General features: G+C 34.1%; 1 protein-coding gene across 6 annotated transcripts; it reads right to left on the bottom strand.

The window, feature by feature from the left end:
• Positions 1–216: 216 nt before the first annotated feature.
• Positions 217–12,189, bottom strand: LOC144855651 (uncharacterized). 6 transcript variants are annotated; one of them, XM_078713563.1, is made up of 4 exons: positions 11,961–12,189; positions 8,158–8,224; positions 7,676–7,834; positions 217–3,441 (listed from the first exon to the last, which is right to left on the bottom strand). In XM_078713563.1, the coding sequence occupies exons 2-4, from the start codon at positions 8,207–8,209 to the stop codon at positions 3,110–3,112; spliced, it is 543 nt and encodes a 180-aa protein (XP_078569689.1). In that variant the 5' UTR covers positions 8,210–8,224; positions 11,961–12,189; the 3' UTR covers positions 217–3,109. The 6 variants fall into 6 exon arrangements, with proteins under 6 accessions (XP_078569689.1, XP_078569691.1, XP_078569690.1 ...); XM_078713565.1 differs by lacking the exon at positions 11,961–12,189 and adding an exon at positions 10,340–10,363; XM_078713564.1 differs by lacking the exon at positions 11,961–12,189 and adding an exon at positions 8,544–8,695 and having other exon boundaries at positions 8,158–8,221.
• Positions 12,190–13,978: the final 1,789 nt, after the last annotated feature.

Genomic DNA, 13,978 nt, shown 5'->3' with positions numbered 1-13,978 from the left:
TGCTAGTGTGTGTGTGTTCTCAGCATATTGATCTGATTGAGGCTTTCATGGTGTACTCACAAGAATTTTATAATACTGGTTAGAAAACATTGTAATTACCAATATTTCAAACAATTATTTTCGTATTTTATTTTTTGACTGAAAGGGAATACAGTATACAGTATTGGAATAATGTGCTTATGTGTATTCTTAGCAGTTGACTAACTGGACTTTCAAGCTATGTATTAGAATAGAATTCAAGTCCAATTAAATATTTCTATTCACACCCTCAAACCATGCGCTAATTTTTATCTCTTTCGGTTGATATAATTAATATATTCATTAATTAAATATTAATTAAATCATTTTTAACTTAGTATAAATTTGGCCTAGTTAGCCTTATAGGAAAAAACTGTGATGGTATGAATGGTACGTATTGGTGGTGCATCATGGGAAGACGTTGGAAATCAGTAATTTCCTGTCTTGGTATGACGACGATGACCAACTAAATCCTGTTGCACCTAGATCCTCCAGTGTATAACATTTTAAACAAATTTCAATAACAGCACCTCAGTTTTCCATTTTAATTTGCAGATTATATTTTAACATGAAATATAAGATTGAAATTAACCATCACATCATTGTCATTAATGCTTTGGACGGATTATTTCAGACGCCTCATAAACTATATTTTTATTACAATTGTAAATATGAATATGATAATAAAATATCGACCATGTGTTTATAAAATGCTAATCTAATGACAGAATAGTACACACAACTCAAATACAGAATACTGTACTTATACCATATAAGCATGGTTGAAATCTTTACTGTAAAGCTCTATCTACACTACCAAATATGGTAGTGATATGCCCAAATACGGTAGTGAATATGCCCATATATGGTAGTGATATGCCCAAATATTGTAGTGATATGCCCAAATATTGTAGTGATGACATCATCATGTCCATATACTGTATATAGGCACATTTTGTTGTCACATAATAAAGTTTGATAGTGTAGACAGATCTTAAGGTGTCTTGGGCCATAAAAGCACAGTTCTTTTCTATTGTGCCTTAAAATTACTAACTGTATAAAGAACAAAATATATTTCATAAGATTAATAACTTATGAGTAACATTATTTCTAAAAATAATTTTAAAAAGTATTTATAGTAACATTGGAAATTTTCTGGTTACTCAGTTCATTGGTGTGGTTGTAATTTACTGTACCAAACTACTTTTGCTTGTTGTAGGGTTCAATCTGACAATGAGTCTTTGTCAAAGGCACTTTATCTCAATAGTATCATTGTCTAAAGTAGTATTTTATAATTTTTTTAATCTTTGCATAAATTCTGAGTTTTAGAAAATGAGTTGATATTGACTACAGAAGTTCGTTATTCAACTTGATGTTAGTAATGATAATTGGCTATAATGACTAGATAACGTGTAGGGTTTGACCCTAAACGAAGTTATTTCATTACATTCATTAATGGGAGCACAGTCACAACTTGCACCTTTTGGCAGCTTATCACCAGGGAGTGTGAATTATGACATCTTCAGTCAAAGACTGGTCTCCCAGAGGGCCCAGTTATGATCAGTGACTGTACTAGTACACCAGGGTACATTGTAAATGCACAATACTATTTACTTCCTGGTATCACACATTACCAAGTCTCTGATATAACTAAGTCTCTGATACTGTATAACTAAGTCTCCAATGAAAACCAAACGTTTGAAACTTAAATGTCTTAAATCATATAAACAATCAAAATTGCTTTCAAGTTTACTTATCTGTCAGTTCATGTTTAAAGTGCATTTTTGTACACTGAATCGGTGTTCTAGTGGCAACATCCTTTATCAATATACCAAAGCACTAAGTCATAAACCATGGTGCACATTTTGATCTTTATAGACCTAAGATGATGTTCACACCAAAATATTATGTCTGTACATTTGGTGTCGTTGACCTTATTATTTAAAAAAGAGTCAAGTGTACTATTTTAGCGCAAGATGCTCGCTGATGTAATTCATCATTGCATCCAATCAGAACATTTCCTATTGTGGTAAATCATAGCCTTAGTTTTATCGAGACTTCCTTGAGAACTGTCCTGAAGTCAGTGGCATAATGGATAAGCACTCACTGACTAAATCCAGGGCCCCAGAGCTTACAGAGCCCCTGAACAGAGTACCTGAACAGAGCCCAGAGGAAACTGACAGGCTTTAAAATATGTCAAAAAAGGCTGAAAACAACCAAGGCCTCCAGCGTTAAAGAGCCACTTTAGTTCCTGAACTACAGTAGGGGCCTCAGGTTTTACGCCACTACCTGAAGTAAGAAACTCGTAATGAATACACATCGCCCTTAACATGTATGTTATTGATTTGCGGTTTATATTTTGACTTTGTTATCAGCGTTGTATGTTAATGCATCATAACTCCATTCATGAGAACATAGCCATAAACCATGTTACATGTGTTTATTCCAAGAAATGATTTTCTCGGTCGTTCCACTAATGCAAATTGTATTCTGTGCATTAATATCAAGTAGTTGATCAGTTCCATCATCATCAGGGAATTATACATTGTTAAAGGTGTATTGGTGTAAAAATATGAAAAATAATAAAGATTTGTAATTTTAATTAAGTTATTCAGTTTTTGTAAAACAAAATTAATAAAAATATGATTTTGCTTATAAAAAAAGCAAAAAAAAAATTACATTAATCCAGACAATAGGCTTCCATTTGACTGTTTTCTTTCTTCAAATTTACTATTAATCTCTGTCTACACTATCAAACTAGTTTGACAAAAAAGTCTGATCTGCCCAAATATGGTAGTGATACAGTACCCAAATATGGTAGTGATATGACATCATCCTGTCCATATATGGTCACATCATATTTTCATGGCCTATTCAACACAAATTTGTTTTGTAAATAAATTAATCAAAAGCACCAATTTAATTTAAATATATCTACCTAATTAGCACATTTGTGTTATAATAATTGCATGTTATATTTTTTTAATATTATTTTTTTTATAGAAAATTCTTGATATAAATGATGAAAAAAGTGTTATTTTCACGTTAGACATCAAAATAAATGTTTTTTTTTGCATTTTTTCAATCCTGTTCATGTGACGGTATCAACCATTTTGAACTTTTCTCGGTTAGATGTGTTCCTCTGGACGTGGTTATAGTTTGGTGGTTCCTCATCTATAATAGGCTGTGAAGGATTCACTTCAATTTCAGTTCTATTTTCATCATTTCGAACACTAATTTCAGCCGTGTCCATAGTTTCTATATTATCCACAGAATCACGATTTATCACGTTATTTTTCAATTGTTTAGTTTCTTTCTCTGAATTGAGTTCGGTTTCTATTTTGATACAAAGATTATAATCTGGGGGCGCTTCACTATTAGCAACAGCGTGCCGATGATCAGTTGATGAACGGCGGATTGAATCTGAAATAAAAATAAAAATTGGTTTACTCATCTTTGCTTGTTTTTATAAATTAATGATTTCAAGTAATTTAATCATCCATATAAGTTTATAGTTGCCAAGTGTATATTTTGGGACTTTGGGAAACTGATTCTGCGATTAGTTATTTTATTTTATTTTTAACCAGGCTTAAAGCTCTCTTGAGCTTATTTGGTTTTCTTCCAGGCTTTGCATCTTTGATTAATTTGAATAAAAATCTGTAATTAATTTGTTTGATGCATTGTGAAATAAAACGACTATACTTGGGTGCATCACACTTTTGTTGTCAAACTAGTTTGATAGTGTAGACAGTGCTTTAAACTGTGAATACCTATTAAAGCAAACAAACGAGTAATGAAAAACTTGTAAAAGTTCATCACGAAACACGCCCAAATTTATTTATGTTGTAAATTATGTAAATCATTCATGAGCAATCGCCCACCTCCTAAAATTTACCTAATGTTGGGTGATTTCACTGTTAATTTGAAAACAATTGCTGTATCCTCTAGTATAATCCCACCCCCATAGAACATGAAATTGGGCCGACTTTGGGAGGTGGGACTATACCCGGAAAAACCCTGATTCACAAAAAAAAATTGGTAAGCATTTCTTATAAAAACTCATCTGAACTGGCTAGAGAGACTCCTACATCCAGACCAAAAGTCAATACTGGGACTATAACAGGGGATATGCCTGTTTGTGAAATCAGACATAAAGTAGGGGGTGGGATTATACCTGAAGTGGGATTATACCCAAGGATATACAGTAGTAAAATTAACATGACGATCTAAAACTAGATTGAATTAGCATACACTTAGGTAATTATAGTTGATATAGTTTGTGGATTATGATGCTGAGTTAAATGCACTGAAGCATTGAAGCGTATAAACGGAATTCTCTAATTAAAAAAAACCTAAAGCCATAACTGATCTAATAGCGGCAGCTCGTCAGAGTTCATCCATAGTACACTGCCCTCAAGATTGTACGCTATTTAACGGTTTTCGTAGATAGATCTATACATAAATAAACTTCCAAGATTTAATCAAATGAGAATTATTAATTAAATTGTGTTTATTAAATCCTTGGGAATTGTTATTCCCCTTTGGCGATTTCGCAATCCATATGGAACCAAAGATGTTAAAATTCTGTATAGAATAGTAATGGAAAGCCTGGTTAGTATACACACATTATTTGTTCACGTTATTGAATTAAATACAAAGATTGTATACATTATTTAATGAACAGCAAATTCATGTTTAATGAACCTGAACCCCAGCAATATGATGCATATCTTGTCATTACCGATGTCCGTCCTTGTACGCTTAGTTCTGTTCCCTATTACTGTATTATTGTATCATCCACATCCTCTTCAATTTATTTATTCGCAATGCTTTTTGAAGTACAGTAATATATTTTATATTATACAGTTTGTGTTCGTTACATTCGTTGCTGTATACTATCAGTGATTTTTAAATTAGTATTAAATTGACAATAGTACGTACTATTGCACGCCATGTGACCCACAATTGTCCAATCAAATGACAGGAATTTATTTAGGTGTTATATAATATTAAATTGACAAGTGTGTAGTTATTGTCTTTGTAGTAATTGTAATAGTCCACCAAGTCAGATTTTCAATGTTTGTCTGAAAACTACAAATTGTAATTGGGAGCTCTAAGTATATAGTATGAAAGCCATATGTGCCAAATCATCTTTTTACTAATTATGTTCTAGAACATAGACTATAGTGTATCATCTACAGTTCAGTATTCAATTATTAATACTCTACTTGCACATGATGCCATGTGCCTGGGAACATCATCAACATATTGTATTATCTACAGTTCAGTATTCAATTATTAATACTCTACTTGCACATGATGCCATGTGCCTGGGAACATCATCAACATATTGTATTATCTACAGTTCAGTATTCAATTATTATTACTCTGCCTGCACATGACTCCATGTGCCTGGGAACATCATCAACATCTGCGACTATCTGCAACAGTTTTATTTCACATTTATGATTACACAGCTTTCATTAATAGTTGAATTATGATACTAAACACTTTCACTAGATTTTTGTTTTGTTTAGCTAGACACTCAGTCTGTTTCTTCATAACTATACATTCTCGCAATACCGGACACCCTTAGGCTAGGTTTTGGTTTTCTGGAAAGTCTGGTATTCGGAATTAGAAAGCAATAATATTGTTTTAGTTAAGTTAGTTCCTCAATCAAACTACTGTATTACTAGTATCGGTAGCCATTACAACAAAATACCAATAAATAAAACATTTTAGCTAAAGCTTAATGAGATCTTGATTAAATATATTAATTTATTATTTATATAACACCTAAATAAGTTTGGGGTCACATGGCATGCAATAGTACGCACTATTTAAAAATTGTAAAATAGTACTTTAAGAAATAAAACATTTGTGTTTGATACATTAGCTAAAGCTTAGTGAGATCAATTAAATATATACTAATTATTATTAAGTATTCCAGCCCATAATTCACAAACTTATTAGGTAAGTCTTTATTACCATTTCATTGGTTTGTTAAGACATTTTTAAATTCATATAGTAATTTTGCCAAGCGGTAATAGTAGCAATGACTTGCTGTTGGTTTGGAGAATTATAAAATTATTAAGTAATAAATTGCGTAACACATATTTTGATAGTTCCTTTATAAATTGAAATAAAAAACTGTTCATGTAAGAACAACAAAACTGTCAAGGTAAATTTAGGCATTTTTTATTACGATTGGTTTGTTACAAAGAAATTTAATGTTGGCAATGACTACTATAGCTGTGGAGGATTGTAAAATAGTAACTAGAAAAAACTGTAATCAATTTAAACAATGCAATAGTACATTTCTATAGATCAATTAATTATATTATTATTATATTACAGTCCCATAATCCCCTGTAAGCCATTGTTCTTAACCTGTGCATTTTCTATATTCCTATACAAAGGCTGAATAAGCCTACAATGTAAATCATAAAAGTGTTCTAATTTTTGTAGTTTCCTGAGGTTACTCACTCTTCCCTGTTGATACAAAGGTTATCATTTAAAAGTTCATGTAATAAACATTTTAGAGCACCATCTTGTATTCCTATTAGTATTAATGTGTTAGCTGTCATTATATACAGGAATTCATATATTGATACACATGATATTTTACGCTATTAATTATACAGTACTGCAATTTCTATTTTACAAACAAACTTTGTTTACACCTGTGTAAACAAAGTTTGTAATAAACATTTTGGAGCACCATCCTGTATTCCTGGTAACATTAATGTGTTATATCCTAAGTCATTATTTACAGGAATTCATAGAATGATATTTTATGCTATTAATTATATTGCAATTTCTATTTTACAAACAAACTTTGTTTACACAGTATGGGAAATATATAAATCCTTGAACTGGATGATTCCATATTTATGCTTATTAAATATGTAGACAGAATAATAACCAACTACTCTCGTAGCATATAGCTGATTACCTTTGGGAATTGATTTCATATTGCAATGAATTTTTAAATCTTTCTATAAAGCATTTTGAATTAACTTTTGAATTGATACCCAAAGGCCTATCCATATGTAGTAGGTAGCATTTGATGTATTAGTACATTCAATATGCCTATTACATGAACATAACGATTGATTAATTAATAGCAGGAACTAGTGTTGTCAGCAATGCTCAGTGGTGCATTACATTTTGGCTAACTCTTAAGAGAGAATCCTGTCTGGAGACAGTCATCATATTAATAATACTGGGTCTACCTTAAGGGACCCATGGCTCATTAATTGCATGTTTCCGTTTTACTTTTTTGTTGGTGTTTTTTTTTTCTACTAACTATTTATTGCATGGAGGTTTTTTATTGTATGTATAATCTCGTGTGACACCTCTTGATTGTATAAAAAAACTGTTGCTAATGTTGTCGAGATAAGAGAAATACATTTTAATGAATTATTAATAGGAGGTCTATAAGGGTACAATTCTACATTCTATTTTAAGGACTGTCTTATTAATTATTAGTGGAAGGGGGGGGGGGGGTGGTCTATAATGGTACCATTCTATATTGATAGTTAGGTCTATTTTAAGGACCGTCCTATTAATTAATAGAGGTCTACTTTAAGAACTAGGTGTGATTGCGACTTTAAGTTGTAACTAAAACTTTTCAAATCCTTTTCCGAATACTTACGGACACTAACAAGCCTTGCAAGTCTTCTGGGTACAAAGCCTGCCCTCTGTTGTTGGCCTTGCTGTCGTTTACGCAAGACAGCCATTACTATTAAACAGAAAATGAGAAATACGCACACGCCACAAAGAGCTCCTATGATAATGGCTCCAGCTACTGATACTGAAAGCAATGGGAAAATATTTATTACAAAATCATAAATATTGCTGTTGATCAATTTTAGTCGATTGTTGTACCTGATACAATTTTTCAATTACTTATTTGATTTTAATATAATGTACAGTATTGTTTATATTAATTAAACCTGTACAGTAAATTGTATTAACCGGGGACAGATAAATTTCGCAAATTGTAATGCAAAAGATATGACATCAAATTAAGCTCAGCCCTTCATTTCACCATTTTTAGGCCCTGGACCACCTATTTCAAAATAATGGATCCACCATTGTAAATTAATAGGTAAAATGTTAAAAATAAAAGCTTACAACTTGTTTTGTCTTCTGCTTCTGCTGGTGGCATTGAGACTGTGGCATCCATAATGCACTAGGCCTACTGATAAAAAGAAAGATACACGGATTACACACTGAATTGATTGGAATTGATTAATCAAATAATACACAATACTTTGAAAATAATAATAAATAAACTAGGTCAGCAGACATCGTATCTAAGACGTGTATCCGACCGCGGTGCGCTTGACCTTTACGCACTTCCGAAGCACAGAGTGACGCGCACGCACGTGCCTTGCGTCACGCGTACAGAGCTAGGAGCAGCAGCAGCGATACCACCAGTGACAGCTAGCTTGTACGATACGATATTTTAACGAGGTACAAATGAAATGAAGAGTGTGTACATCGACGTCTGTACTCACGATCTTGCCAAAATCATGTCTTATACGATCGGCAGTCACAAAGCATGTTTTATCGTTTGTGTGCACTAGATGGATGTCATTTAAGATTGAATATAATTATTCCCATCGATGCGCTGTAGCGAGAATTCGTCGTGCATCTGGTACTAGGAACTCAGTTCAGGACGTTAACCTAATGTGTTATAATGTCGTCGTAATTTCGGCAGTCTGGTCATGCATATTATATTCCGTTGTGCGACGTCATCCATATCCATTAATAAATTATACTAAAGGACACAAAATATCAGTGGAATTGCCACAGTTCTCTAAACCATCGTAGTAGTATGTCGTTTTGGACAGGATGCTCTTAAGCTTGGTTTCCACTAGCGACGCAACGCAAGGACGTAACGCAACGTAAGTGATTTGACCAATCATGATTATTCGAACAGTGGCTTGTCATTGGTCAACTCGCTTGCGTTGCGCGTACGTCCTTTTGCGTCTCTCTATGGGAACCACGCTTTAGGGGGAGCGAAAAGCGCACGATCGTCGACGTTGATACATCTACAGTATATAAAAACATAGCGATATTATTAATAGTGATAATAATATAATACCTCTATAATAAAAACCATATTAAATATTGAAGCACACGTACTTTAGTGCCATATTAAACTGTTGGCATTATATATCATCGTGCCGGATGTGAATCAGAAATAAAATCTTGCACTGAATATTCAAGGCTGACGGCGTTATGTAAAAAATCGTTTCAGCAATCGAGAAACAAACATTGAAATTTATAATACCAGTATTTTTTTAATATGATAAAACGCGGGATACGCACTGACCACTGAAGAATTCCGAGTTTAGTCGAACACTCGACGCGAATCGTTTTTACTGCTGCAGCTTTTCGGGTCGAAGTAGGTTTTGGTACGAAAAAATTGACTACGTCAACTACATACCACAATGAATGCGCGTTATTAATATTAATATGTGGGTTGATTGTTCACACCACGAGAATTCGATACATGAACTATTAGGTCAGCCTGTATTAGGTCATGTACCGAATTCTTACGAAAACAACATCCGACGACACGTCATTAATGCTCATGAGTGCTGTATCCGTTACGCGGTACCGTTCACAACATTTTGTTTACAAAATTAATGGCGATAATGAGCATTAAATAATATTCTGAAAACTGTTGCCCAGCAACACGTACTTGGTTCGTGGAACAATTCGTTACTCATGACACGGCCCGTGCCATCCTATGGAGCACTTAAGTATGTGCTAACTCCAGGCTTGATGGTGCGCGTCTACGACAGGCTTCAAACCATGTGTGCTGTCAGGTAACATTTCATAAAATAAATACAAACAACAAATAATTATGCTATAAAATGCCGCGATGGAATACCGTATTATTTTGGTAGCAATGGATATGTTGGTTGAATTAATTACTCGCGTCCAAGAATCCCGCCGGATTTCCGCAATTAATTGAATCGTCAAAAAGGTCTGAACAATTGGCGATTGATACCTAATAGACATCAACATAAAAAATAATTGTTTTGAATTATAAATGTTATTAACATAAACACAAATGATATTGACAATTATTAATACCGTGCCTCATCGACAATTGGACGCGCGCGTGCAAATGTCGTAACTTACCAATGTGTGGTTCACATTGTGGTTCTAATCCTATGTTTGTATGTACGTTAACTGTAGATTATATCCGTAATTTGTAAAACCATGCGAAAGAAACATTCGATGTATAGAGGATTGGAATCTTCATTCTACACCCCTCCAAAATGTGTCTATAATTTACAGTACTAATGAAACCCAGTAGCTATACGTACGTATTATGGTGAATATGACAGTCCAAGTACCCGGCTAAATCCATGAATGAAACTATCAGTAAATTGCCAACACATCAATAATAATAACAATCGCTGTATAACATCGTCAATTTCCATTATCATTTACATAACCTTTTTCAAAAATGCCAGTATATAGCTTACCAATTGTGTGTATACATGAATAATAGTATCTCCACTGCAAGTCCATTACAACTATACCTCCTAACAACTCAATTACCGGCAGATAACTAGCACGGAAGGAATAGACGTAGGAAGGTTAGGGGCAATTAAAATACCAGTAAATGAATACTTTGGTGGCCTATGCTGTTATTTTTTTAATGACCCACACATCGACGATTCACGCGTATAGTTTAGAAAGCGGACTGACCCATAAAAATGTACTGGACGCACATTGGCATAAATTAACAATGTCCCGAACTGCGCCTCGTATTATAAATTTTGATAAAATTAAAGTACTTACTTTTAAAGTTTTCAAACGCAAAAGTGGTTTCAATATCGGACAACCTATTACCGACCTACCTACGAGTTCAAATCGAAAACGTGATATCTACCCTATATTGTATCTCTCATATTTCGTGATTTATTTTGTCTCAAAACTTTCATACCGAAAGTTCACAAAACAGCAATATTGCAGGTAAACTCGTTACTCATGAGTCATTTAACAACTTTTTTTTCTGCGGACACCGATTCGGTTGTCCGAGTAGGGAATCTAGGATAATGGTCACTTTGTTTAAACCAGAAATTCTACAATATTTTTTTTGAGTAAGATTATTTTTTAGGAAGATAATCTATTGATTTATGGAACAGAATTGTGCTTTTATCAGTGATACCTAATTGGGAGTGTCCTTGAGAGATATTTTTGTATAACAGGATTCTGTAGCGTGACCGTGAATTACATGTTATCTCAACCAACAACCGGTCTTACCACTAACCACCACAACACTGTGCAGTACCGGTACATACATGTACATTTTTCAAGATAATAGTTAAGGTGTTTTTATATTGTGTTTTAAATTGTATTGTATCTTATGTTCCTAAGCTCAGGAAAACAAATGTCATGTATATAATATTATGTGACAATAAATTGAACCTTGAATCTTGGTAGTAGTCCATAGAGATATCTCTGTAAAGTGGGCCTACTACTCTATAGTATTATGATCTATCTGATTATGATTAAGCAATTTATAGAACCGACACACTCCATTGTGCTTTATGGATCTATAATTCAATAGCACAATCCGCAGCTATTAATACAATAAGGTCCGCTGACTCAGAAACACTTAAACTATAGCGCGACCGAATTTTCGTTAACGCCGTTTTGTACACAATGAGCCATGTGTACTTCGGCACCAAAATCATATACAAACAAAGAATCCACAATAATAGTCTACACTACAGTATTATCAATTAAATATTGCGTTATGGCTCGTACATTATGGTATAATTAAGGCCTCTTTTTCTATGTCAAAGTCTGGCCTATTATACCACCATATAGAGATATTATTCACTATATAATATCTCTCTATGATACCACCACTAACTAGTCTTAGTCCTATTCGTCGTTCTTACCTGATTTCCTGCTTCTAAGTAGGATCGGATCGTACTTAGTACTTGGTAGTTGTTTAATGTCTACTGTCTGCCTGTACGTTATACTAATATTTCCTAACACTAAACGATTGTTTATAACACTCTAGTATCAGTAGTACGTCGTCTAAACACTAGAGTTACACATTTTGAGTACAGTAACTGACTGATACCCTTTACAACCTGGTATAAATGAAACCGGACACAGTTCACAGATTTTGAATAGCGACACTCTATAGGCCTAATAGTCGATCTTTTGTTTGTTGACATGCTGTTCGTAACGCTCGATAGGTTCACGGAAATATAATATTTTCCCCCTTGGTGCTGATAGCAGGAACCTTATCGGAAATTATGACGTCACATTCGTGGTCCGGTAGAAATTAAATGTTTAATCCGGTAGAAATTGGAAATTGTTTGAGTAGGAATAATATTTTTTGACTTTTCCATGACCTAGGCCTACTGTTACACGCATGTTGATAACATTATATTGTTCACCAGTGACGTAATCAATGTAACATATACCAATAAGAAGGCTAGTCACAGAAATATATTTCACTATATTATTAGTTATTATCCTCGCCCTTACATTTTACACGTTACACTTGCGTATCCCTTAAGCTTGGTTCCCACTAGAGACGCAACACAACGACGTAACGCATTGTAAAGGATTTGACCAATCGCAAGCGATGGATTTATTCGACTGTCGCTTGTCATTAGTCAACTCGTTTGCGTTGCGTCTACGTCCTTGCGTACTAGTGGGAACCAAGCTTTACGCGTGCGCTTGCGTAGCTAGGACACAACCAGAAGGGCGTACGTAAGCGTACGGCAAGTAATTCACCAATCACGACGCGATGATTCAAACTGTCCTTGTGATTGGTCAACTCACTTTCAAGCTAAACGCGCACGCAGATCAATGGTCTAAATAATTTCACCGAGTGACAGTAAATTGTCAACCGGCGCTTAGTTTGTTTAGTTTAGATCGTTAACTTAACAGTACCGTATGTCTAGTCTGTTAAGTTTGTATTTATTTATGATGGTTTGTTTTGGGTAAACAAAGAACCCGGCACTGATCAAGTTGTTTGATATAAGTCACGTACCAAACAGATAAGGGGAAACCCCAGCTTTTACAAGAACTATACCACTCAGCTGAAGATAAGCGAAGCATTGGTAGGGTGACATTTATCTAGGCCTAAGTTTGTAGATCTAGAAAACTATAATAATATCTGATTCCCACATGTATGTTCCGCATCAACCTGTTAGCTACATCCCATCCTAAATACTCGAAGTACGCCCCAGTTGATTAAGTAAGTACTAACCACTAGAAGAGACTTAGTACGTACCTACGGTCAATGTTTGTTCACGGGAATATCAGTTCCATATTATTAGAAACCTTCGAAAATATAATAATTATGATCCATTCATATGTTACGCTTTCGTTCGAAGCTTATCTTCTTTAAGTATGGTCCTCACACTATGTAAGATCAACGCCTATAGAACGCTGTATGATATCAACGCCTATAGAACGCGCTGTAAGATATCAACTCGTGAAATAGCATCCTTCTAATAAGACAGGAGAAGCCTACGCGCACATCAGACGGCAGGGAATCCATCAATGAACGTAATTGCAGACTACGTAACCATTGAATCATCAACCGCAGAAATGAATTTAGAAGTTCGATATTAGCGTCTTAGAATTATTAGACTATTATGTATGATATCAGCGGTGCATAATGAACGTTGAAATATGGTTAAACATAAGATTAGATTTGCCACGCATAGCACGCGAGATAATTTTTGGAGTACAATTCGTGGACTTAAATTGCTGGGCAGTGCTTAAATCATTAAAGGTCTTAAAAAATAACTTGTTAATTAGCATGACTCTAATAGCTGATCGATTTCAATCATATGGAACTTGAATCGGAATATGTCAAGACAATAAATAGGTGGCGCTATAATCCAAATTGATTGTATCACGACATGCAGATATCGTTTGTGTTTTGTCA

This window comes from Antedon bifida, chromosome 11 (genome assembly GCF_963402885.1).
Source record: "Antedon bifida chromosome 11, ecAntBifi1.1, whole genome shotgun sequence".
Classification (NCBI taxonomy): domain Eukaryota; kingdom Metazoa; phylum Echinodermata; class Crinoidea; order Comatulida; family Antedonidae; genus Antedon; species Antedon bifida.
This window is presented reverse-complemented; position numbering and strand designations above follow the sequence as displayed.

What these genes read in the sequence shown, in the direction of transcription:
- LOC144855651 (XM_078713563.1), bottom strand. Translation starts at nt 8,209, where the DNA reads ATGGATGCCACAGTCTCAATGCCACCAGCAGAAGCAGAAGACAAAACA. An exon ending in AGCAGAAGACAAAACAAGTT is followed by an intron (nt 7,835 to 8,157) that starts GTAAGCTTTTAT and finishes CATTGCTTTCAG; the next exon opens with TATCAGTAGCTGGAGCCATT. An exon ending in TGCAAGGCTTGTTAGTGTCC is followed by an intron (nt 3,442 to 7,675) that starts GTAAGTATTCGG and finishes TTTTTATTTCAG; the next exon opens with ATTCAATCCGCCGTTCATCA.